Source organism: Phytophthora parasitica (genome assembly GCF_000247585.1).
Source record: "Phytophthora parasitica INRA-310 unplaced genomic scaffold supercont2.16, whole genome shotgun sequence".
NCBI classification, from domain to species: domain Eukaryota; phylum Oomycota; class Peronosporomycetes; order Peronosporales; family Peronosporaceae; genus Phytophthora; species Phytophthora nicotianae.
Window position 1 is genome coordinate 1,136,477 of NW_008649002.1, and position 19,897 is coordinate 1,156,373.

General features: G+C 50.5%; 11 protein-coding genes across 14 annotated transcripts; 7 read left to right on the forward strand and 4 right to left on the reverse strand.

Annotated features, from left to right (window-relative positions):
- Positions 1-240: 240 nt before the first annotated feature.
- PPTG_09006 (hypothetical protein) lies at positions 241-764 on the reverse strand (the record flags this gene model as incomplete). The annotated part of the gene is made up of 2 exons (XM_008903774.1): positions 241-245; positions 311-764. The coding sequence occupies 2 exons, from the start codon at positions 762-764 to the stop codon at positions 241-243; spliced, it is 459 nt and encodes a 152-aa protein (XP_008902022.1).
- Positions 765-1,460: 696 nt separating this feature from the next.
- On the reverse strand, positions 1,461-8,160 carry PPTG_09008 (hypothetical protein). Of its 4 annotated transcripts, XM_008903777.1 has the most exons (6): positions 7,131-8,160; positions 3,513-7,070; positions 3,366-3,442; positions 2,761-3,302; positions 2,460-2,687; positions 1,461-2,373 (listed from the first exon to the last, which is right to left on the reverse strand). In XM_008903777.1, the coding sequence occupies exons 1-5, from the start codon at positions 7,829-7,831 to the stop codon at positions 2,583-2,585; spliced, it is 4,983 nt and encodes a 1,660-aa protein (XP_008902025.1). In that variant the 5' UTR covers positions 7,832-8,160; the 3' UTR covers positions 1,461-2,373; positions 2,460-2,582. The 4 variants fall into 4 exon arrangements, with proteins under 4 accessions (XP_008902025.1, XP_008902024.1, XP_008902026.1 ...); XM_008903776.1 differs by having other exon boundaries at positions 1,461-2,687; XM_008903778.1 differs by having other exon boundaries at positions 1,461-2,687; positions 3,366-7,070.
- On the forward strand, positions 1,572-2,333 carry PPTG_09007 (hypothetical protein; the record flags this gene model as incomplete). The annotated part of the gene is made up of 1 exon (XM_008903775.1): positions 1,572-2,333. The coding sequence occupies one exon, from the start codon at positions 1,572-1,574 to the stop codon at positions 2,331-2,333; it is 762 nt and encodes a 253-aa protein (XP_008902023.1).
- An 814-nt stretch (positions 8,161-8,974) lies between the features above and the next one.
- Positions 8,975-9,844, forward strand: PPTG_09009 (hypothetical protein; the record flags this gene model as incomplete). Its single annotated transcript, XM_008903780.1, has 1 exon — positions 8,975-9,844. The coding sequence occupies one exon, from the start codon at positions 8,975-8,977 to the stop codon at positions 9,842-9,844; it is 870 nt and encodes a 289-aa protein (XP_008902028.1).
- Positions 9,845-10,511: 667 nt separating this feature from the next.
- PPTG_22445 (hypothetical protein) lies at positions 10,512-10,862 on the forward strand (the record flags this gene model as incomplete). Its single annotated transcript, XM_008903855.1, has 2 exons — positions 10,512-10,589; positions 10,647-10,862. 2 exons carry the CDS (start codon positions 10,512-10,514, stop codon positions 10,860-10,862), a joined length of 294 nt encoding a protein of 97 aa, XP_008902103.1.
- An 804-nt stretch (positions 10,863-11,666) lies between these two features.
- Positions 11,667-13,611, forward strand: PPTG_09010 (serine/threonine protein kinase; the record flags this gene model as incomplete). Its single annotated transcript, XM_008903781.1, has 4 exons — positions 11,667-11,816; positions 11,898-11,987; positions 12,058-12,304; positions 12,371-13,611. The coding sequence occupies 4 exons, from the start codon at positions 11,667-11,669 to the stop codon at positions 13,609-13,611; spliced, it is 1,728 nt and encodes a 575-aa protein (XP_008902029.1).
- Positions 13,612-14,070: 459 nt separating this feature from the next.
- On the forward strand, positions 14,071-14,994 carry PPTG_09011 (hypothetical protein; the record flags this gene model as incomplete). The annotated part of the gene is made up of 1 exon (XM_008903782.1): positions 14,071-14,994. The coding sequence occupies one exon, from the start codon at positions 14,071-14,073 to the stop codon at positions 14,992-14,994; it is 924 nt and encodes a 307-aa protein (XP_008902030.1).
- A 142-nt stretch (positions 14,995-15,136) lies between these two features.
- On the forward strand, positions 15,137-16,495 carry PPTG_09012 (hypothetical protein; the record flags this gene model as incomplete). The annotated part of the gene is made up of 1 exon (XM_008903783.1): positions 15,137-16,495. One exon carries the CDS (start codon positions 15,137-15,139, stop codon positions 16,493-16,495), a length of 1,359 nt encoding a protein of 452 aa, XP_008902031.1.
- A 379-nt stretch (positions 16,496-16,874) lies between these two features.
- On the forward strand, positions 16,875-18,195 carry PPTG_09013 (hypothetical protein; the record flags this gene model as incomplete). The annotated part of the gene is made up of 4 exons (XM_008903784.1): positions 16,875-17,160; positions 17,207-17,830; positions 17,894-17,956; positions 18,023-18,195. 4 exons carry the CDS (start codon positions 16,875-16,877, stop codon positions 18,193-18,195), a joined length of 1,146 nt encoding a protein of 381 aa, XP_008902032.1.
- An 83-nt stretch (positions 18,196-18,278) lies between these two features.
- On the reverse strand, positions 18,279-18,551 carry PPTG_22446 (hypothetical protein; the record flags this gene model as incomplete). The annotated part of the gene is made up of 1 exon (XM_008903856.1): positions 18,279-18,551. The coding sequence occupies one exon, from the start codon at positions 18,549-18,551 to the stop codon at positions 18,279-18,281; it is 273 nt and encodes a 90-aa protein (XP_008902104.1).
- Positions 18,552-18,725: 174 nt separating this feature from the next.
- PPTG_22447 (hypothetical protein) lies at positions 18,726-19,895 on the reverse strand (the record flags this gene model as incomplete). The annotated part of the gene is made up of 2 exons (XM_008903857.1): positions 18,726-19,260; positions 19,354-19,895. 2 exons carry the CDS (start codon positions 19,893-19,895, stop codon positions 18,726-18,728), a joined length of 1,077 nt encoding a protein of 358 aa, XP_008902105.1.
- Between the last annotated feature and the right edge of the window lie 2 nt (positions 19,896-19,897).

Sequence of the window (19,897 nt, forward strand, 5' to 3'; positions counted from 1 at the left end):
GTGTGGTCCTCGTCCAATTCCTTCTGCTCCTCCTGCTGCAGCTTCAAGTACTTCCAGAACATGAACATCGCCACCGGGTAGTGCAGCATCGCAACGATCATCAGGAAGAACGACGTCTTGAATGACGCGTCGTCCTCCTTGCCAAGAGGCTTCGACTGTACCACCCACATTACAAAAGACAACATGGCGGCGAAGCATGCCACGCCCGCCAGGAAGAAGCCTCCACCGATCCACTTCTTGTTACCCTTGCAGCACGTGATGGCACCCACCATCGCGATGATCGCCATCACTCCGTTCGACAGACTCATACCGCCGAACGTCATCGTGGCCGTGCCCACAAGACCGCACGACTTGTCCAGGAACTTGTCGAACTGCTCCGCGTCCATGCCAGCGGCTGTGGCCAAGATAGAGGAGTATGCCAGCTGCTCCGCGTCACTCACGTCGCCCGCGTTGCCGTATCCCTTACAGATACCATCGGACGAGTACTTGGACCACACGTCGGCATTCAGCACCGACAGGTCGTCGTACGAGGACCCGAACTTGTAGTAGAAGCAGTGGTCGAACGTCGTGCCGTTGGTCATCTCGCTGTCGACGCAGAAACCCAAGAGACCAGCCTTGAAGTTGGTGTTTGACACCTCCGAGGCGAGTGCCGAGTTCACCGTCTTGTTCGAGCTCCACATGGGAAGGATGAAGGCGGCAATATTGTAGATCGTGGCGATGATGATCATGGCGATGGCCCCGAACGCAAACTTGTTGAAAGCCATCGTTCTTGGTGGTAGTTGACAGGTGGGTTACTTATGTGTTTCACCAGGAAAGTAAATTGTAAAATGAGGCAGTGTTACAATACATCCTTGAGCCGGTGCTCTGCGTACCTGTCATTATTTGCATTCTCAGATGAAAAGTACATGTACAAGGTTCTTCTTCGTCGAAGAATCTTCGATGAATGGGAGAATCCAGCTCAAAATGACAATCGATACGCACCCCAGAAGTGCAGTAAGCATATCTTCTGGATAGTTAGTCTGTGATTATCCATGCTGTTATGGTGCAATTGCAGTGTAAACATGCATTTTTTACATACTAGTACTATCCCTAAATAAGAAGGATATATGACTTATCAATACTATTTTCGACAGCAGTTGCTACTATTAAAATACCAGTACGAGTTCTCCAGCAATACAAAAACTCGAAGTGTACACCGAAAGGTGAACCAGACTATGATTGCAATCGGCATCGTCATGATGTCAATGCGAACTGGAGCCATTCGTTGTTACATCGCGGCTGCTTCAACACGAAAAATCCGTGAAAAACTCGATTGCGCTGCGAATTTGGTGTTATCGCCATTTGCAATCACTGCCCTGATTTGTGAGGTTTTGGCCAATGTCCTCGAGCGGTCTGTAGCTGAAGAAATCCCTCGTTCGCCAGTGCGCACGCGTGTATGCCGCCTGGGATTCCCATACAGATTACGGAAGCAAGAAGGAACTGCTGATTAAGTTTAAGTTTTGACATCTCGCGATGCTGGACTTCATTCTCCAATTCTTGACAAAGTAACACAGTGAACTAGAAATTCATAGATGGCGATTTCGAAACACGGATACGGCGCCATCGCCATGATCACTATCGGCACGCTCTACAACGCCGTCGCCATGATCCTCCCCATGTGGACAGTCAACTCTACTGTCAACCCCGCACTCACCAGTGAGATCGCCAGCACCAACTTTAAGGCCGGACTCATGAGCTTCTGCATCGACAGCGAGCTCGCCAACTCGACCACCACTCTTGATCACTGCTTCTACTACAAGTTCGGATCCGGCTACGAGGATCTCAAGGCCATCAACGAGACGGTTTGGACCAAGTACTCGGAATATGCTACGTGCGAGGGCTACAGCAAGGCTGGAGACGTGAGTGATGCCGAACGCTTGGCGTACGCGACGGTACTGGCGACGGCTGCCGGTATGGACGCGACACAGTTCGACAAGTTCCTGGACAAGTCGTGCAGCATGCTCGGTATGGGAACCATGACGTTCGGCGGTATGAGCATGTCGAATGGTCTGATGGCCATCATCGCAATCGTCGGCGCCATAACGTGCCGTAAGGGTGACAAGAAGTGGGTTGGCGGCGGCTTCTTCTTGGCGGGCGTAGCGGCCTTTGCAGCCATGTTGACGTTCGTGCTGTGGCTGGTGCAGGCCGGCCCGTTGGGCGAGAAGGACGACACGTCGTTGAAGACAGCATTCTTCTTGATGATCATCGCGATGCTGCACTACCCGTTGGCAATGTTCATGTTCTGGAAACACTTGCAGTTGGAGGCGGGAAAGAATGGGTCTTCGATGGCCTAGAAGTGACAACAACAAAGCACAACTACCACGAGCAACGCCGCTACAATTTCACAGTCCAATACACACCAGAGTTTTGCACTACTTACACTCATAGTTTATTACGTACGTTGATACCAGACGTCTTACCCGCGTATTATCTGGTTGGCACTGATCCCACAACAACACATTAGCAATGAAGTAATAGCCTTGAGTAAAGGAGATCAGCGGCGTGGCACTTGATGCCATCGCTATCTCATTGTCACCAGCCCATCACGATGTCTCAGTCCCAGCGTCGGCGACGCGAGGCTCAATCTTTAATGAGCGTGCAAAGCAGGCATCGCTCTCCATGAAGGGGACCGTGGAGCAGATATGTTCCTAAAAGAAAAATAAAATAATACGCGATGTGAGTCGACCAAGCGCATGAACAAGCAGTACACGCTTGACTTACCAGAACGCGCTTGTCCGTGGGCAACAAGTACGGCGTCTTCTGGAAAGACAAGATCTTTTGGATGAGAAGACCAATGGAACGGATTTTCTTGAAGTTGATCAGATCTCCCTCCACACGGTCCGGGTACTCCTGGAGAGCGAGCACGTTTTGAATGACAACACCCATGTACGGGATCAGCGGGGGAGTCGCTTCCTTCGTGAACTTGTTGAGTGACCGAGCTCCTTTCTCCGTGAGCGGGACCAACTCTTGCCATAAATCTCGCGCTTGCGGTGGAAGTCTGCCCCATGTTTTCTTGAGACGGAAGATGGAGGAATCGTTCGCTGCATTCATGACCGCCATGAACCCATCAAGGTTCTGTAGAGGGGAGAGTAACACGCCAGCTACACGAATAAAATACGCGAGGATCTCTGCACGCTGGTCCACGTCGCCTCGCATCAGAATCTGGCTAACCACCCAAATGGAAATGTGATTATGCAACAGTCGGAGTCGCTGGTACCCTGGTGTCTTCTCAGCGTTGCGTTTAGATGCCAACACCTCAGACACTATACACATCAAATAAGCGTTAGCTACCTAATCAACACGGTATGCTGCACGTAAATATTTACCTTTGATCTTGCTGAACAGATAATGCTGCATCAAAGTGATCTGCTGTGCAATGATACTGGGATCTAAATCCAAGATCCTGTGGCAAGATAAAAAGATTTGGTGAGCTTAGACGATGTTCATAGCTACAACAGATCCCATGTACGTACCAAAGTCTAGCCATCCGTTGTTCCGATGGATATGAGCGCCCCACATTCACACCTCTCGGTTGCCACGGCGTGATAGTCGTCGAGCGTCCTTCCGAAAGAGTCTCGAGGGTCTCTTCTGGCTTCACAACGAACGACTTCTTTGCCTCTCCTGTTTTCCACACACCCGCGAGAGACATTCGGCGTCGCATCGTTTCAGTGATAATTTCCATTCCGGTCGCAGCAGCGAACAGATCATCATCCAAAAACTCAAGATTTGGGTTTGCTTGCTTCGCTGTACAGATAAACTGCTTCAGCGACGTATAGTCCCCTTCACAGAAAGACAGCACCTGGAATTCCTGCACGCGGTTCGACTGACAAGCATCTGCAAACTCCGGCAACAACGACACGCTTATCCATTGGGCGCATTGTGGGTCTTCCTTCGTCAATTCATCCTCAAAAGGGACCAGCTCCGTGTACAATGCAGCGACGTAGTTGCATACGTCCATATCGCATTCCACACTGTGCTTCAGAATCTCCACCAGCTTATTCAGAGCGCTCAGCACCATGCGTCGCACGTAGAATCCGGCGTCTGAGTCCACTGAATATCGCTTCCACAGACTACGCAGGATGTCGACCATTTCACGAAAGCTATCTCCACCTCCATTAGTTGCGTATCCACAGGACCAAATGAGAGCACTCAATTCTTCCAGACGGTAGTCCTCATAGCGGAGTAGAAGACCAGCGATAGCATCGAACGTCCCCGCAATAATCTCTTCTACGCTGTCGTTCTCTTCGGTTATAAGATCCTTAATGCTCAAACTCTTCCCGGTAAGGTCCTTGCGCTCAGTCAGTGACATGGGGATGTCAGCCTGTTCCACTTCGTCCATGTCTTCATCGTCTGAGTCATCATCGTTATCTTCCATTACACAGTATTCATCGGTCACGGTTGAGTCTCCATTCGACAAAGTTTCACTTGCAAGTGCGTGTGATGAACGACTCGCTTCTGCCATAGACGCCGCCGATTGACCATACAAGTCACACCTTTCGGCATTCGAGTCATCACCCATTTTCGCCAGAAGACAAGCGAACAACTCGTCACATCCGTACAGGGCGGCATAGTGTAAAGGTGTCCGGTATACCTCGCAGACTGCTGACATGTCTGCACCACGCTGGATGAGATAGTTCATCGTCGAAATGACGGAGGAGTTGTCTACGCGAATACTGTTGCGCAGATCAACAGTTGTCTTCTGGTGATAGTGTGTATCGTGGTGATTATCACCCATTGGGGATGGCACAGATGGCGATAACGCAGCGATCTTCTCCATGGCCATTCCGTGGTCTTTAGCGACAGCAATCATCAGCGGCGTCAATCCTTCACTCGTACGAACATCCACATCGCAGCCTTTCTCTACTAGTAGCTCGCACACACGCTGGCTTGCACTAGCTGCTGCAAAGTGCAGTGGTGTCTCGCCATGCAGCGTGCGAATATCCACTTGGGCGCCATAGTCGAGCAATCCTTCCACCACATTAACTCTTCCGCTCTTCGCTGCTAGCGCTAGAGCACTCATACCACGCTGCCAGTTTCGAGCATTGAGGTCGATGTTGCTATCGGCTTCCATAATCGCATCGATTGCACCAAGATAGCCTCTTTCTGCCAGCAACATGACTGGTGTGTTGCCGTAAATATCAACAGTATCGATAGGAGCTCCATGAGCGAGAAGCTTCTTCACAACTAGCACGGCCTTGTCTGCTCCACTCAAAGTGGCTGATGACCCATTAGCTGCTTTCGTCATGTCACTCGACGTCATCATCGTCGCGGGCATCATACACGGGGAACCAACCATATGCAGTGCGCTGCGTCCACATTCGCCTATCGTCTTCACCTTCGCTCCGTGCTGAAGCATGTACGACACAACGTTGAAGTGAAGCGCACTGACTGCGACATGGAGCGGCGTGTTACTTCCACACTCGTGGGCAACATAATTCACGTCAGCACCGTTTGCCAACAACATTTGAACACTGAATACATCGCCACGCTGACATGCGTGCATCAACGCCACGTTCCACAGCGCCTTGTTCGACGTCAAAATCTTGAAGTAACTACTTCCCGGGATGAACGCTAGTCGGTGAGGAGACGCTGATTGTAGGAGGAGATTCATAATATCTTGGAACGGCCATAAAACCACATTCTGCCCATTCACGGTCACCAAGACAAACCCGCGCGTAATGATATTTCCTACAGCAGAATAACCATGGGGAGAAATATGCTCCACAACGGCGCCATAGCGGTATGTGGACTCCACTTCAAACTCCAGCACACGGCGCCAGTCTCCGTCGATCGATAGCGTAATTTGATCCTTGAAGATATCCTCCAAGACAGCCGGGATGCTCACATTGCTGATGAAGTCCACCGCATGCGTCAAAATGTTCAGAGATGTTTCATCGTCCGGAGATTTGCCAACTGACCAGGATCCGTTCAATTCCGTCAACAAGGTTTTAAGCGAGATGAGATTCTCCAGTCCGCTGTTCGACAACACGTACGTGAAAATCGGGATGATATCGTCAGTCTCGAGTGGCTCCAACTCAGCGATTGTATCATGCTCTTCAGCATAGGTCGACTGGATTTCCTTGATCGTACTTGTGAGCACATCATACTTGGCTGCGGGCAGCTGAACTTGCGCGATTTGTGCAAGAATTCTGGATGCCTTCCGCCATTCCTTCCACGATACCTGGTGCACCGGAATGTTGAAATACATCTGGTCTTTACCTTGCAGCCACCTTACTTTGCGGTTAATCGAGGACTCTTCTTCATGGTACACACGACGCAGGTATGTGTTGATTTTCCCCTGCAGTGGCACGAAAAGTACTTCTTCCACATGACGAGACACAGCCGAACGTATAACATCAAGTGAGATCGGCAGCATGTCTTGCTTCTTCTCCGCAGCCTTAATGGTTCCGTTCGCATCGTCATTTCCAGGATCTTTAAGAGCTGCCAAGATGCGAGTGCCATGGTCTTTAACAATAGATTCTGTCAGCGTTGCGTGGAAGTCGCGGAACTGGCGAAGCGCGCCTGAGCTTCGGGATTCGAATGACCCAATAAAGCTCTTAAATTTCACCGCTTCGGGAGACTTGCTTGTGTGAAGCACTCGTCGTAGCTCCGCTACGATGCGAATGCTCCGAGCGTCGATCGTACTGGTGCGAATTCGATTACCCTTCGATCCGTCTGATGGCTGTAGCAGGCTGCTGGCGGCTGCCGTGCCAAGTAGACCCGCTGAAGGCGGGATAGTGCTGCTACCACCGCCTGACAAGCTTTGAAGCAGACAAACCCAAGCACTCGCATCGTCGTCGTTAGATCCGGAACACACAAAGGAAAAGTCCTCGCCGGCTACTTCAAAGCAAAACGGTCGCCTGGTCTCGTCAGGTTCCAGGAATCGAACTGACATACCGTCCTGCAGATGCATCTCACCACGCAGTTTGCCAAAATTGCTGCCTCTGTAGTACTGCAGTGATGCCCAGTACTCACCCGTAGCTAGATTTGTCCGCTTAGTCAGTACAAAATACCGTCGCTTCCAGGTTTTCCTGTAGCAATAAAAATGTTAATTCAATCCTTATAGATAAAACACCGTCTCGTTAACGTACATGACGTTCGCCTGCTTGAACAGCCAGCCACTGCGCACCAGCTCCCGTTCGATACGTACAGACGAAGAGCTTCTTCTTGACCCTAGTGAGTTGCTGCTTGAGTAACTTGACGATAGTTCTGTGCTCCTCGTGGACATCCTCAGCAGCGTCTCCTGGTCTGGTACTCTGACCGTCTTACCCGTGGGGACTCTTCTAGCTGATGCTCTCCACGAGAACTTCTTGCTGCCCATATGTCTGTGAGCTCGCAGCGCGTCCTCCGCTGTCTGCAGCACCGGCACAAAATCGTCCTCTTCGGCGTCGTATTCTCCCACCACGACTCTGGCTTCCGCTCCACTTTCATCGTCACTATTCACTTCAACCTCTGCTTGATCTGCGCCGTCCAACCGGAAGCCGCTGCTGTCTCTTGCTGCCTCCAACACAGGGATGTCTACGTCCGACGCTCCTCGACGTCTCGAGACGTCCGGCGGCGGGTTATTACGCCGTGGGGGCACGTTAGATACTCCCTGAGCCCTTAATGGTGGCAAAGGTGGCGGTGCGGACCGCTTTGTGGCCTTCTGGAGCTGTACGGGCGGCGATACCTCGTCCATGAGGAATGTACTGAAGCTCAGCTGACCAGGGGACGCGGAGCCTCCGTTACGATCCATATCTTGCTTCAGAACGTCGGAGGCCACTCGGTGCAGGTCCAAGGCGCTGCGGTTCATGTCTTGGACGGCGCTAGGGCCGTCTGCAGAGGTTTATTCACCTTCTTAGGGGTGACTAAATGGGGTTTATTGCCGTTTCTGCTCACTTACGCACGAGACGCACACAAACCTGGCACGACAAGATAGAGCGAGAGATTGCGCAGAATATAGCGTGTATAAGAAACACAGAAGACGTCTGTAGACCCGGGCTCAGCGCGCGCAAGCACCACGAAGACGCGCCAAATGCGGACTCTGCTTCCTTCTTGGGTTTTGCTTCGGGGGCTGCAAGCCACAGTGCAAATGTCGCGCGAATGTGGACAGAAGGTCGTACCAATTTAACCCGAGCCCTACTAAGACGATGCAAACATGGTGAAACAGCATGCTCTCACTGGAAGCTGAACATGCAGTGTCTTCCCTAGGGATAGATGCACGGCCGCTTTCTCTTCATAATAGCAGGTTTAATTTACCGTTGTGCGAGTACTGAATAGAGGACAATTCCGGAGCCGATAGTGGCGGTGGAATAGCTTCCATCCAGAGCTGCAGCGCCAGCACCAGCTACTGGAGACGAGTCTGCTTAACAGAGCCAACGTGTAGACGACGGCAGCCCAACTTACGCTTCTCTGCGCGCCGTCTCGGGATCCGTGGTCGTCGTGAGGCCGTGGATCGGCATCTTGAGCGGCAAAGCAGCGAAAACGACACGAATGCGATGTAGTGACATCACTTCAACGATTGATGCCCTGCCAGTGGCAGGCTACCACTGCTGTCGGCACAGCATCCAGAAGCGTGTGCTATGCTGGCTTCATGTAGAGCTACGACTTCTGCCGGAATTCGGCCACTGTAATAGTAAATGCCACTGCCAAAGTCTCAACAAGGATGGCTACGTTTGTCCAGATGCGATTCGGTGGATAGGCTTTGGTAGATTACCTCCGCATGCTACACAACAGCCTACCGATCTTGTGGTGGCGTCCACCTCACGGTTCACTAGGGACGACTAGTGCGACCCAGTTGGCAATGACGAAAGCTGATGGAGCCCCAAGGAGCAGAGTATTCATGGTGTAAATGAGGGACTTACCTGTCTGCCTACTAGCCAACGTCTCAGCGACTGCACTAGAGTTAATTATTTTCCAATTTACCTTCTAGCTGCTTTTCCTAATACTTCTAACTATGGCCAAGATTATCACTTTCTCCGCTGCATCGCTGCTGGCAATCGTCGATGTGACCAACGCAGCTACCGCTGGAACGCCTGCCAACGAAAGCTGCTCCCTGGTCGATTTCACGACTCAAGGCACTCAATTCCTCCTCCTGAACAACGCAATTGACGTTGCAACCCAGTCAACACTACTGCCCGGGTTCGTTGAGGATTATGATCCTCTTGTACTCCAGAACATCAACCTCGGTGCGTTCACCTACTCCATTTTGGGGCAGGATCTCACGTTCACACCCATGCTCGAACATTTGAACGTGACCGGGCTTGCAAATATTGTTCCGGAGCACATCAACGCTTCATCGTCGAACAGCATCGATCTTGGTGCATATGGCATTGGTGAAGTTTCAATTGACGCGGCCGTGAGCTTGACGCTGGAGGAGATTGACACGTCAATCTCTGTCGATGTATCGCTCACATTGGGCAACCCCACCCTGTCAGCGAGCGTACAGACCGACATGTACGGCTGTTCACTCGGTGCATCGGACTGCAAGGACTTCACTGTCACCACGATCGAAGTTGCCGGAGTTGATGGTAAGTACAATACCATTATGGACTCGCTGCTTCTTCGATTCAAGTCTTGTGCTGTTCAAACGATAACATTGGACTTCAACTCCATTGTCAACTCCGATTTCAGCTTTCACGGTTCTGGGTCAATCATCTCAGCCATCACAGAGGTAGTGGCAGACTTCTCGGCTGATGAGATTAACAGGAAGGGTGATATCTACGACACGTTCACGTCAAACATTAACGACCAGTTGCTGTCGGTGGCCAACGGCTACATTGACTCGAAGCTCAAGCCAAGCTTTGGTGCCACTTGCGTCGAGTGAGTAAGGGTAGTTTAAAACGTATAGAGTTGTGTGAATGTATGGATTGCGTTTTGTTCATCTTGAAGACTTGGACACTAATTGACTTACGATCCATACGGACTTGTAGGTATCAAACCCGTATTCTCGCATCGGACTTTCCATTTCGATGAGGGAAGTGTGCTAACCAGCCCGTCGACAAACATGGCGCCCTTGTGTCTCAAAGGTTGTATTTTGGAGCGTTCTCACCACAGACATCACAAGATCCGCGTGATCCAGTCTCGTATTCTCGACGCATTCTCCAAAGGCGTCCTGGAATTCGCTGGTGCTAACGACCTAATTATGTATCCATCCCATGCGGCATGCCAGAAAAACGAAAAACCGAGCTCAGAGACACGAGTCGACTCCAGCCTAGGCCTCGACGACCCACTTATCGTTGTCGTGCAATCGAAGATCTTCGATGCACCCGTACCCGGTTTGAATATACAGGAAATGACGTTTGACCACGCCGAGCTTCAGCTAGATTGTACATAGAATATGGGGTTCCACGCTCGAACCAACCTGCCCTCTTGCGACGTCATTATATGCTCAACGCGAAATGCGCAATGACTATAGACGGCATCGCCTTGGTTCCTGTGAGTGGATTCCACCTATGCATGCGATAAAGGAACTATAGTATTTTGACGTGCCCATGACGAGGCATCTCGAATTGTACCAGTTTGCTGCAAGTATGGTGGTGGACTTCAAGGAAACGTTTTTTAAACTTTTGGTACATCATTGCGTCCTCGAGAAAATTGGCGTAAGGGAATTGTTTATGATTGAGTAGTTGTGTGCTGAAGACCCGTACGAGCGCCTTGTATTGGACGTGAATGCGAGTCGATGCAATGGTCGAAGCAAAGCCAAGTGCTACGAGGAGTTGACAGTACTGAACGACAAGACTTATTGGCGTCCTGATTACTTTCGATGTCCCTTTATCGGCGCAGTGTCACCGTGCATGGCATCTCCGAGGAATGGTGGAGCCCCAGAGCTCGCACAGGCGTGAAGATCAAGAGTCACAAGGAATATAAGCACAGGGATCGAAGTCTGCTTAACACAATGATGCGAAGAAATGTCAACGGTTTGCCCCCCAGCAAAGTGTATACGTGGTGATAACACCAGCAGCATCTACAAGTGACACATTTGAGTTGATAAACTTGCCGACAGACAGTGTGGGATACTATTAATATAAACCACCGCTGGAGAATTATATGGTGCCAAGATTTTATAGGAAGGCATCCAACGGAGAGATTCCAGAATCGGATGTGACTTCTCATGTTAATCATTCGTTTTCGCTCTTCAGAAGTGACTTTTGAAGTGCGAAGAAGAAGAATTTGAATGAAGCAAGAATCAAACCAATCTACCGTAGTGGCCCAAAATTGGGATTTGAGTGTGGGCTGCGACCTGAAGGCGCAGATGCTGGATTGGATGGTCATGTGAAGGATTGCCTCTATGAAGTATATTTTTCGTCGTTGTCTTCCTCAAAGAAGCTGTCGGTGACGACGGTAAGATCTGTTCACCACTTGCTGCTGTGTATTGAGGCCCAATCAGTTAAAGTCGCTTGGCGTTCGTTAATCTCGAAGGCTGGTTTTTGAGTTTATTGGGCTTTCTGTGCCCCCCCCCCCCCCCCAACCAGGTTTAGCCGGCTAAGGATAGTCCGGCAAAAGTGGGCGGACATTTTTGTCACTGTCTGCTTGCTACTTGGTGCTAGTCCAGGCATCTAGTATCGATTTGGCGAGGACGAAGCGATCTGTGAACGGGACTGAGCTGGGTGCTGTGGTAATTCAAGTCCACTGTCTCGAACGAAGCCATGGATGTGATCGAGACCGACACGGCTAATGTACAAGTGAACTCTGAAGGCGCTACCAGTTATGTAAACAACTACAAGATCATGGACATGCTGGGCGAGGGCACGTTTTCAAAGGTTTATCTATGCCAGAATGACACAGGGACTGAATTTGTGAGTGAAACACTGTAAAACATATCGATTGATACTACTGTACGTGCCCGTACCGACGCGAAGTTCTGTGGCAATATGTAGGCCCTCAAGATCATCAACAAGTCCATCCTGAAGCGCAAACGTGAGTACAAACGCGTCGACGGGAAGCTCGTCCTGTCAAACGCCTTCCAGGTACTCTACTTCGGTTGGAAGGCGAAGATAACTTACAGACTTGCTAATATTTGCTTGTTCCTGCTGCCAGAAAGTTCAAAAGGAAGTGGCTATCATGAAAAAACTAGCACATTCGAACCTCGTGAGGTTGTACGAGGTGATCGACAGTCCGGCCGACGATAAATTGTTTTTGGTGCTTGAGCTCATCCGCGGAGGTCAGGTCATGCACTGGGACGATCAGAAATTCCGCTATTATGCTCGCAACACTACAACGGGGGTACTTGGCAAGGAAACTGTGCGCGAGTGTATGCGCGACGTCGTCGCTGCGCTAGACTTCCGTACGCATGTTGCTGAAAAAATATGTGCTTTCGATGCACTAATCTGTTATTTTCTTTACGAATTAGTGCATAGCAACCACATTTGCCACCGCGACATCAAGCCCGAGAATATTCTTCTATCTGGTGACCAGTACAAGCTCGCTGACTTCGGTGTCGCTCACATGAATGAAGATGAACCATCAATTTCTACCAACAATGGAAATGTGAGTTCTTTAAAGCTTCGCAGTACCGAAGGAACGTATCATTTTCTCGCTCCGGAATGTACAACGGGTGATGAGTATGATCCTTACCAGGTAGACGTTTGGGCGATGGGGGTGACCATGTTTACCTTGCTATCGGGAACGCTACCGTTCGGCACGGGCGTTGCGTCACTGAGCGATGTGATGACTTCAATTCGCGAGGATACCCTGGCTCTACCGCCCAATCTTGATACTGAATGCTCTGAACTACTCGCTCAGCTCTTGGAGAAAAACCCGCATAAGCGTATCACAGTTTCGCAGCTTAAAACCCACCCGTGGCTCTCGGGAGCAGATGATGAATTGATTCGAAGACCTTCGAGCACAGAGGTGATAGTCACGCAGCAGGAGATCGAAGCTGCCTTCACACCTGTCAACAACTTTATCCTAGTGATGAAGCTCAAGATGAAAATGTCTTCGAGGCTTAACAATGCACGCAAAGCACTCGCTAACATTAGCGGCGCTCGACTTGATAACGCGATACCAGTAACACAACACGTCCCTGTGACTTCATCCCAGCCTCCTGAAGAAAAAGCTAAAGGTGGTAAGGAATCAAAAGCGTCGGAGATGGCTCTGGGTGAGCTACCGCGAGTGAAGATCGACAAGTTACAGAGACGACCAAGTCGTCTCGTGGAGAGTATTAGCGAGACGGTGGGCTCGTTTAGTACAAGTATTCGTCAGCTGGGAGGTATCGTGCCAATCTTCGAAGGCGCGGCTTCCAGCACGTCATCTCTATCTCCAGAAAAGAATTCCCCAGACAAGACAGATGCAATCGGATGCCCCGGTCCAGTGCTGCGGAGGATATCGGCTCGCAATTTGCGCAATATTGAAGCATCAATTTTCGATATGCCTCTGCGACCTGATAGCGAACCGTTGACTGGAATCACGCCAGCTGAAGAAATTTGTGGTGATCTATCGCCCAGCATAAATGAAGCTCGGAGAACTTCTTTGGTATCGTTAAACAGGGACAATTCTCCAACCAAACCAGATATTGGGAACCCGCCGAACGCACACAAACTGACAAAGCGCAAGTCGATATCTCTGGCGGGAATGTATTGGGACGAAAAATGAAGAAGTAGCGTATCCATTGCGGTCGCTTTATGCCACAAAGTCCCTCATACCACTTGAAAAAAATACAACTTCAGAAATTGAAACTGACTCCACAGTGTGTCTTCATCTCCTCAATCCAAGAGAAAGTTCTTTTGGAGTCGTAGCGAAATGACGACATATTGTAGCCGAAGATGTGGTGTTGAGCGAATATGCCTGTGGCAGGAGTGCTGTTGTTCTTGCGTGTATAAAAAATAGGTACTGCACATGGTGAGTTTTCAATGCACTATAAGCTTTCATTCATGCTGTATCCCGCCAATACCGGGTCCCACAGTCCGGTTTTGGCGGGTCAGCTTTAACGCCTCAAATAGTGCGCCCCTTACTTTAACCAAGTACAAGCATCCCGCCGGCCGAGATTCGTCTCATTCTTCAAATTGCCATATTGGGCTGAAGTGGCGTTAGTACCGCAGCACTAGTGTAATAATGCACCCACCGGCTCTACCAGCCATTGCCACGAGCTTTGTGCGCAAGCTGTACCGCATCCTGGACCAGGAGAGCGCGGCTGTCATCGCCTGGGACGCCGACGGCGCGTCCTTCGTGATGCTGGATAATGACGCACTAGAGACCCAAGTACTGCCTCGTTACTTCCGTGGTCGTCTGAGCGCCTTCCGCCAGCAACTAAAAGAACACAGTTTCGTATCGGCATCAACCGAGCAAGGACAGGAACGATATCGCCACCAGTTTTTTCGACGTGGCTGTCCAGAAGAGCTCAACCAGATCACTCATACGCCTTTGCCCAGGAAGAGGCCGCCTAGGAAGAAGAAGCGCAAACAGCCAGAGTCTACTGCTGTTGCAACAGAACCAACCAGTGACGCCAAGATAGCGAAGAACCGCGCTAGTAGAGGAGCGCATCGAGTGACGCCCTACCCGGTGCACCAAGAACCGGAACCAGAATTTAAACATGCTGTCGTTGACCCAGCATCACTGGCGGGCAATCCGCTATTTGGTGGTGACGCGTCGTTGAGTAACTTCGTGCAAGGGCTGGCAGTGGACGGGTTATCTGTGCGGCCTCTGGACGCCACAGCTCTACCAAAAGATGAACCCATGTCCGAAGACGTCATGGAGGCTCTGCTATCACTACTCAGCACGTCGCTGTCAACTGACGGACGGGAAGCAAGTACTGCTGCAATGGGTGCAACCCTTGCTGTAAACCCCACAGTGACGTCCGCGACGAATACCAACAGCACGAGCAGTACATGCAGTAGCAACAATATCTTCGCAGAAGGCCGACCACCCGTGGTTTTGCCGCCGCTACCACCAGGAATCGTCGAAACTGGGCAGTTTTCCGACGAAACCCTGAACAACCTTATGAACTGGGTGTCCGCCAAAGAGGCGAGTACGTCATGAACCTCATGAGTCACTGATCCAAGTATGTACTGATTCAATGGCATCTCGCAACATGGGTACATTTTCAAATTATTATCCAATTAAATCTCATTATTTTTTTCCGCGCTGAGACTTTAATCGAGTTCCCACCGACTCGCTCTTCATGGCGGTGGGTATCCCCACGGGCTTCGTGCGCAAGCTCTACCGCATCTTGGACCACGAGAGCGCAACCATCATCAGCTGGGACGAAGGTGGCGTCTCCTTCTCCGTCCATGACAGCGCTGCACTCGACGCGCAGATTCTGCCACGCTATTTCCGGGGCCGCCTCTGTGCCTTCCGCCAGCAACTCATAGACCATGGCTTCACACGCGGCGACTGCGAAGAGGACGACACCCGTGAAGAGTACAGACACCCAGACTTCCTCAAAGGACAGCCAGCTCGACTGAGTAAAATCGAGCGGAAACCCAAGCGAAAAGCTAAAGCCGCGCGGAAATTCAATGGCGAAACTCAGAGTAAAAGCGTTGCAGCACAAATTGAAACTTCGAAACGACCGATATCTCTCAAGGTGACACTCAATGTACCACCGAGGGAAGGCAGAAAGAGGGACCGAATAGAGACTGCAATCAGTGAAATACCCAAGAGATTCAAGCCATCGATCGCTCAGACACCGTCAACTACCGCCAAAAAGGCCAAAAATCCACTGTTTTCGGACGACCCAGAGACCGGAATTCTGTCCCTAGCCAAATTCGTGGAGGGAACTGGACTACTTCCGGCGAGTTCCGATCTGCCAGACCCAATTAGTTACCTCAATAAGGCTGCAGATACTGTCAATGGGACGGCTCAGGGCACTCAGGTAGCACGGCAGGAAGTGGAAACGGCACCGACGGTCCCAATGTTTTCGGACGATATGGTCAAGTCGGCATTGTTTTTCCTCGTTTCGTCATCGTGCACGGGAGTCGAGAGTAATACCGCGGCGCCAGTGTCAACAACAATGCCGACAAGTGCATCGACACTACCCACGGCAATGACAACGTCGACAACAAATTTTTTAGCCTCACTACTTGCTTCTTCATCGACTGGAGGCTCAACGGCGACACCGTTTGCAAAGGGCAATAATCCTCTGTTCAATGATCAAGCAACGGATGGAGATGATGATAGTATCTGGAACATTCTGGTATCTTCGTCTGTAGACAGAGTACGCACCGCCATCGGTGGAGTGGAGTCTCCACAAGAGAAATTGAGACTGATTCTGGAGGAACGAGAGAAATTGGAGGAACAGCGAAAGAAAGTAGGGGCGCCAACGGGGCCGATTGTACCGAAAAGCTTGGTGGCAAGTAATCCTCCCACGACTACTGCGGTGGAGAACTCTCGGCCGCAAAGACAGCAAAACCCTTTGTTCGCAACGGACAACAGCAACAGCAGTGTTGGAGGTCAAGCCGAACCTGCAGAAGACGATCTCTGGAAGCTGTTGATGTCGTCTTCAATCGATTCATTCAGACGGGTAAATGAGATGGGACTGTAAAAATGCAAACGTTGGCATAGTTCGGGTTATTAACTGATTACTCGAAGTATTCGAGAGTTTTGGACGTTCTGGAGCTCATGACTTTGTCGGCACGATGTAATTATCTTGCCTTGTTGAAAATGCTTGGCTGGTTATTTACTTAGTGCTGCTTTGTTTAGAAACCACAGTAGACACTCAGCTCTGATCGCTAACATCACATTAGGGGGTTTCAAAATTAAAAAAATCGATTTCGAAATCGTTCACGATTTCGTGCTGTGCCACTGTCCCAAATCGGACGAGGTACTTCATCAAAATCAAATGCAATTCCCTCCAAAATCCTTCGACTCCCTCCGAGAGGGGGGGGGGTCCCCTCGTAGGTTCCAGTCGCAAATTTGCCACCATGGCAGCCAAGGGAGTAAAGAATCGAGACAAAGCAAGCGATGATGCGTCGAAGTCCCATCTTCGAACTGAAGATCTCTACGCAATCGTCACCTGGCTTGAACATCCACCTAACTTCGTGAAGTGCTTTGGGACAACCGGGAAGCCCTCAGTGGGGAAACAGTCGACGAAAACCAGCGGTTTCAAGGAGATGGCCAACACTCTGTTCACTAGCAGCAAGGGGAAGTTTAATCTTAAGCCTCATCAAATGCGCAACCGCTTTACTACATACAAGGTGCGGTACCTACGTACGAAAAGAGTATGAGGACTCAACTGGTGCTGGTGTAACAACAGAGGACGCAGCGAAGGGAATTCACACGCTGAAGCAAAAACTTGACTTCATGTGCCCTTGGTACGAGAAAATGAACGATCTTTTTGGTAAGAAGTCTAATGTTACCCCACTAGACTCTTTTGATTCCACCGAAGTGGAGGAGGAGGGTTATTTGACGGAAGGTGACAAAGACAACGAAGAGGACGATGGCGGCGAAGGAAGTGCAGGGGGCGAGGACGAGGAAGGTGATGAGGACTTGATGTCTGTGGCTGATAGCGAGGTTGGGCGAAGGATTCTGCCTCGACCACGTAGCCTGAGCTTTTCGCTCAGCGATACCTCTGACGCAGTAGGAGAATCTTCACCCCACGATTTTCCATCGACTCAAGTTACTCCTGCGAGCGCCACGTTGACTTCCCAAGAAGTACACCAACCTTTCCAGGTGACCGTTGCTTCTGATACAGTGACTACAAGCAAACGATTGTTGAACAACGATACACGGATGTCAGCTTTACCCAAGTCACAACCCTCCAAGAAAGCTCGTCTTGCCCCACCTCCAGCTACTTTGAACACGTCCCCACAAGATGCACGTGGTAGCGGTAGCAGAATTGCAACTGCAATGAAGCAGGCAGCTGAATCAAAGGCGAAAGGTACGTCTACACTTCGTGCCGTGAATGTGCTACTTACTAATCCACACTGTTCATGAGTTACAGTTGAGAAACTACGCCTGGAATTTGACAAGGAGAAATGGTCTAGCGAGGCTGAAAGACAATCAGGTAAGGCGTGGCAGCTTGTTTCTTATGCGCAACCACGACCATTAACATTGGCATCTTATACTTCAGATCAACAAGTCCTGCAACGGGAACGGCTAGCGTTCGAAAAGACCAAATGGGAAAAGGAGCGCGAAGATAGACGCTCTGAGCTTAAGCAGCAGCAACGATTCAATGTCTTAAACTCGTTAATCGAGAAGGGTCACAGTGTCGAAGAAGCTGAAGCGTTCCTTAAGCTGCTTTAACGGCGTAAACGATTGGAGTTCTGGCTAAATAGCCGATAGCAGCGTGTCCTTTGAGCTACTAACTCCCAAATACAGTCTCGTTGCTACAAATGAATATCATCATGTCTCCAAAAGAACAGCTCCTGGTTCTGGCAGGCCTGCGCGCCGCTCACCTTGGTGTACGAGCACATGAGCGTGGCGCCGTTGCCCTTCTGCAGAAGCGTACCTGGAGCAACCCAGTACAACTCCTTCAGCACCTGCACGTCCACGATGCTGTTGACAGCGATGCCACTAGCTCCAGAGTAGTACGGACCAATCTGCTTGGGGTTTGTAATTGTGCCTTGGGCCTGCGCAGACGTCACGTCCTGCACACCCATACGAACGTTCAGGAACGAGTCCTCGCTGTACGACTGCCAGATGCTGCCCCCGACGCAGAAACTTTACACAGGTACCGTGCAGACGCAATCGGGAAGAGCTTGACTTTTGCTTGTGATCGCCCTGCGTGGGCAAGCCCGTGGCGTTCTGGACGATCACCACCAGCAAATAGTGTTTTACATCCGCATCCGCCGTAAGCTACGTCTTCGCGTAATAAGTGTGATAGGCTTGATAATCTCACGGATTGAGCTACGCTCTTCACGCGCAAAACCATCAGCACCCTGGTTAGGCGGATCGGACTCCAAGAACATTTTTTTCCAACCATCCCCCAGCCGTGCCATCATATTGTGAAGTACACAACACCCAATAGCCCAGTCGATTAATTGTGTCATTTCTTGTTCCGAGCGTAGCTGATTCCGCAACTCACGTAATGAAGACCATCTCCCTTTCAGAATTCCAATTGCGTGCTCATTCCGCACTCTAGACATAGCTAAATAATTGTTGAACTCTGCGTTGTCGGGTTGATCTGCAAGCGGAGATTTGTATGCTGGCAACACAGTCTGCAATAGTGGGTAAGCAGAGTCGGCTAGAAGGAACTCCCCACCATCAAAGAAAAGTTCACTCTCGCGATAGATTTTCATCCGCTTAAACACATTCGAATCAGCGCATGACCCAGGACAGCCGCAATGTACCGCAATAATTCTCTTATCGCTGTCACACACACAACCTGCATTGACACTGAATACCTGCAAGGCAAAGCGTTAAATATTTACGAAGCAGGTCCATGCACGCCAATGCCCATACCTTTTCTTTCTATCCCAGTAACTGCTTCCATCTAGTGCTGGGCGTTGTGAGAGGGGCAGTGTAGTGCCATCAATAAAGCCAACGCAGCCAGGGAATCCCTCTGATGCCATAACGCTCGCAACCTCCCGTCGTCTGGCTCGTGACGGCCACGCAATCCATTGAGCACGCACTGCCTTGAGAGCTGCAACGACTCGCTTCGTATACACTACCACCGACCCAGCAGCTATATTGAACCGCCGGTGAAATTCTCCAACACTAGCAGCATTTCCATTTGCTCCGAGCCGGGCGAGAGCAACGGCAATCTGTACACTCGCTGGCCGTTGTTTGTGCGGCGCATCGGTGCCACCGGAATTAAACACAGTGTTCCCTCCGATATAGTCGGGTAGAGCAGCAAACGAAGACTTGGAAACCCGCGTAACCTGCCGGAACTCGTTCTCTGGGAGTGCCAAAAGCTCATCAAACTTGTCGTCTCGGTGTGGGGCTCCTATACGATCGTAGAGATACCTGCTTGTAGCGACGGATAGATATGTCGTCCACAGCATAT